Source organism: Leptopilina heterotoma, unplaced genomic scaffold, assembly GCF_015476425.1.
Source record: "Leptopilina heterotoma isolate Lh14 unplaced genomic scaffold, ASM1547642v1 Lhet_396, whole genome shotgun sequence".
Lineage (NCBI taxonomy): Eukaryota > Metazoa > Arthropoda > Insecta > Hymenoptera > Figitidae > Leptopilina > Leptopilina heterotoma.
The window spans coordinates 1072928-1075258 of NW_025111061.1; the positions used below are offsets into that span (position 1 = coordinate 1072928).

A 2331-nucleotide genomic window follows, 5' to 3' on the forward strand; every position below is an offset into this window, starting at 1 on the left:
ACATTTATGCAAGAATTGTCCAAAATTATGATCAATTTTAATGCCAGTGAATAACATTATCGTTGCTTGGCACACATTTTAAACCTGGCTGTTCAAGATTATTTGAAAATTCTCCGAATTGATGAAATAAATGAAACTGACGAAAATATTGACTGTGAGGAAAATGAAACTGACGACGAAAACACCGAAAATGATGAAGAGTTTTACTCTGAAGATTTGGGAAGAACTTCTCCTCTCTCTAAACTTAGATCCTTATTTAGTCTTCTGAAGAATTCGGAGCAAAGGAGTAATAAATTAAGTTCTTGTTGCACTGTATGCAATGTTAAATTTCTAGCTCCAAACATTGATGTAACGACCCGATGGAATTCAACCTATAATATGCTAACGTTAGCTTTCAGAATGAAACCAGCACTAAATATGCTGTGTGAGAACAACTCCGATTTGCAAAAATTCGTGCTTTCTGCTAAAGAGTGGGAAATTTTAGAAGAAGCGTCAAAATTTTTAGAATATTTTAATGTTTTGTTGATTAAGTTGAGTGGGGAAAAGTACATAACCCTGCCTTCAGTAATTATAGGATTTAATTTACTGCTAGATAAACTTGAAGCTGCGAAAAATATCCTGATTTTGAAAGATGGCAGAACGCATGTAGAAGAAATTCTGTTAGATGCTCTAGAAGCAGCTATTGAAAAACTTTTAAAACATTATAGAAAATTTCATTGGGTATATTGCGTTGTTCTCATTTTAGACCCTCGACATAAAATTGAAACATTTCAATTGACAGAATGGGGTAAAGAAATGGCTAAAAACTCGATCAAAATATTTGAACAGATTTATAAATCGCAATATTACCAAACAAAGGTATTTTGAATATTAACTTTATACGTAGATAAACAGTTAACCTTAAATAAAAAAATATAGTTTATTTCGATTTAGTAGTTTAATTTAAATTTTTAATTTAAAATATAATAAATAATTAATAATAATATTAATTTATAATAATATAAAATAATAATACAAAATAATAAATAATAATAATATTTTCATTTAAATAACTTACATAAAACATTGTTTATTTTCTTAAAATTTCATTTTTTATTAAATGTTTTACTTTTTTAAAATTAACTGCTTTAACTATTTATTTTAGCTATAGAAATATAATTCAAGTTTTTATTTTTATTTTATCCTTGAAAAACAAAATTTATATCACCTTTAGTAACTTTTAATAATTTAAAAAATAATTTTTATTAATTCATGTATTAATAATAGGTAACTCTTGAGCGAGAAGAAGAAGTTTCAAAAGTTCATAAATCTAATTTAGAAACTGAAGACAAATTTGATATGGACATTCTGTTCTTGTCAGATTCTGAATCAGAGGATGTTTTTTCTATTCCAAAAAATTCGAAATCTCCTGAATGGAAATGGGAAATTGATTATTATTGTTCTCAAAAACGAGCTGGAAAAAATACCGACATCCTCGAATGGTGGAAAAAACATGCAACAATCTTACCAAACCTTGCAAGAATGTCTCGAGACTTTTTATGTACAAGTGCGACATCAGTTCCATCGGAAAGACTATTTTCACGCAGTTCTCTTGTCATCAGAAAGCACAGGAACCGTTTATCAAATAATTCTATTACCCAGTTAATGTGTCTTAATTCGTGGAATAATTGTTCTCTTACTTTGAAAATTGATTCATTGATTGAAAAGAGTTAAACGAAAATGTTTCGAGCAATGTTCTGGCTCCTATTTGTCAATTTATAATAAAGTTGTTTATATTTGAAAATTCTGCTGCATGAATTATTATTATTTTTTTCAATATAATCGCTTAATCAAAATGAAATATCCGACAATTATTCAAAAATCAAATATTATTAAATTATTACACTTGCTGCAACATAAGTGTTGATTAGAATCATATACCAATTTAATTAAATATAATTGTTATTTTATTATAATTTTTATTATATTTTTATATACACTATTTTTGCAATTAATAAATTAAATTTTAGTAATACTAAAAAATATACTTAATTAATTTACATTATAAAAGTAAATAAATAATTTTTATATTTATAAACACTTTCTTGTTAGAAAGGTTTTTTTTGACATTTAATTTCTTAAAGTTTATTGTATATTTTCAATAAATAGGTTATTAATTCATTTATCACCAAAAAAATCCAATTCTAAACTGCAAAATTGTATTAATATTAAAAATTTTGTACATATAATAATAAATGTCAAATAGGAAGGTTAAAACAAATGTCGTTAGAAGATTTTAACATTTACAATGAAAATTTCTCGGGCTCGATCGTTCTTACGAGCGATTGTTGA

The 2331-nt window shown here is 25.7% G+C and overlaps 1 protein-coding gene across 1 annotated transcript; it reads left to right on the plus strand.

The window, feature by feature from the left end:
* The first annotated feature begins 434 nt into the window (after positions 1-434).
* LOC122506095 lies at positions 435-1746 on the plus strand. The gene is made up of 2 exons (XM_043618089.1): positions 435-858; positions 1267-1746. The coding sequence occupies exons 1-2, from the start codon at positions 796-798 to the stop codon at positions 1711-1713; spliced, it is 510 nt and encodes a 169-aa protein (XP_043474024.1). The 5' UTR covers positions 435-795; the 3' UTR covers positions 1714-1746.
* Positions 1747-2331: the final 585 nt, after the last annotated feature.

Coding starts and splice junctions, on each gene's coding strand:
- LOC122506095 (XM_043618089.1), top strand. CDS start 796: ATGGCTAAAAACTCGATCAAAATATTTGAACAGATTTATAAATCGCAA. Junction 859..1,266: donor CGCAATATTACCAAACAAAG/GTATTTTGAATA, acceptor TATTAATAATAG/GTAACTCTTGAGCGAGAAGA.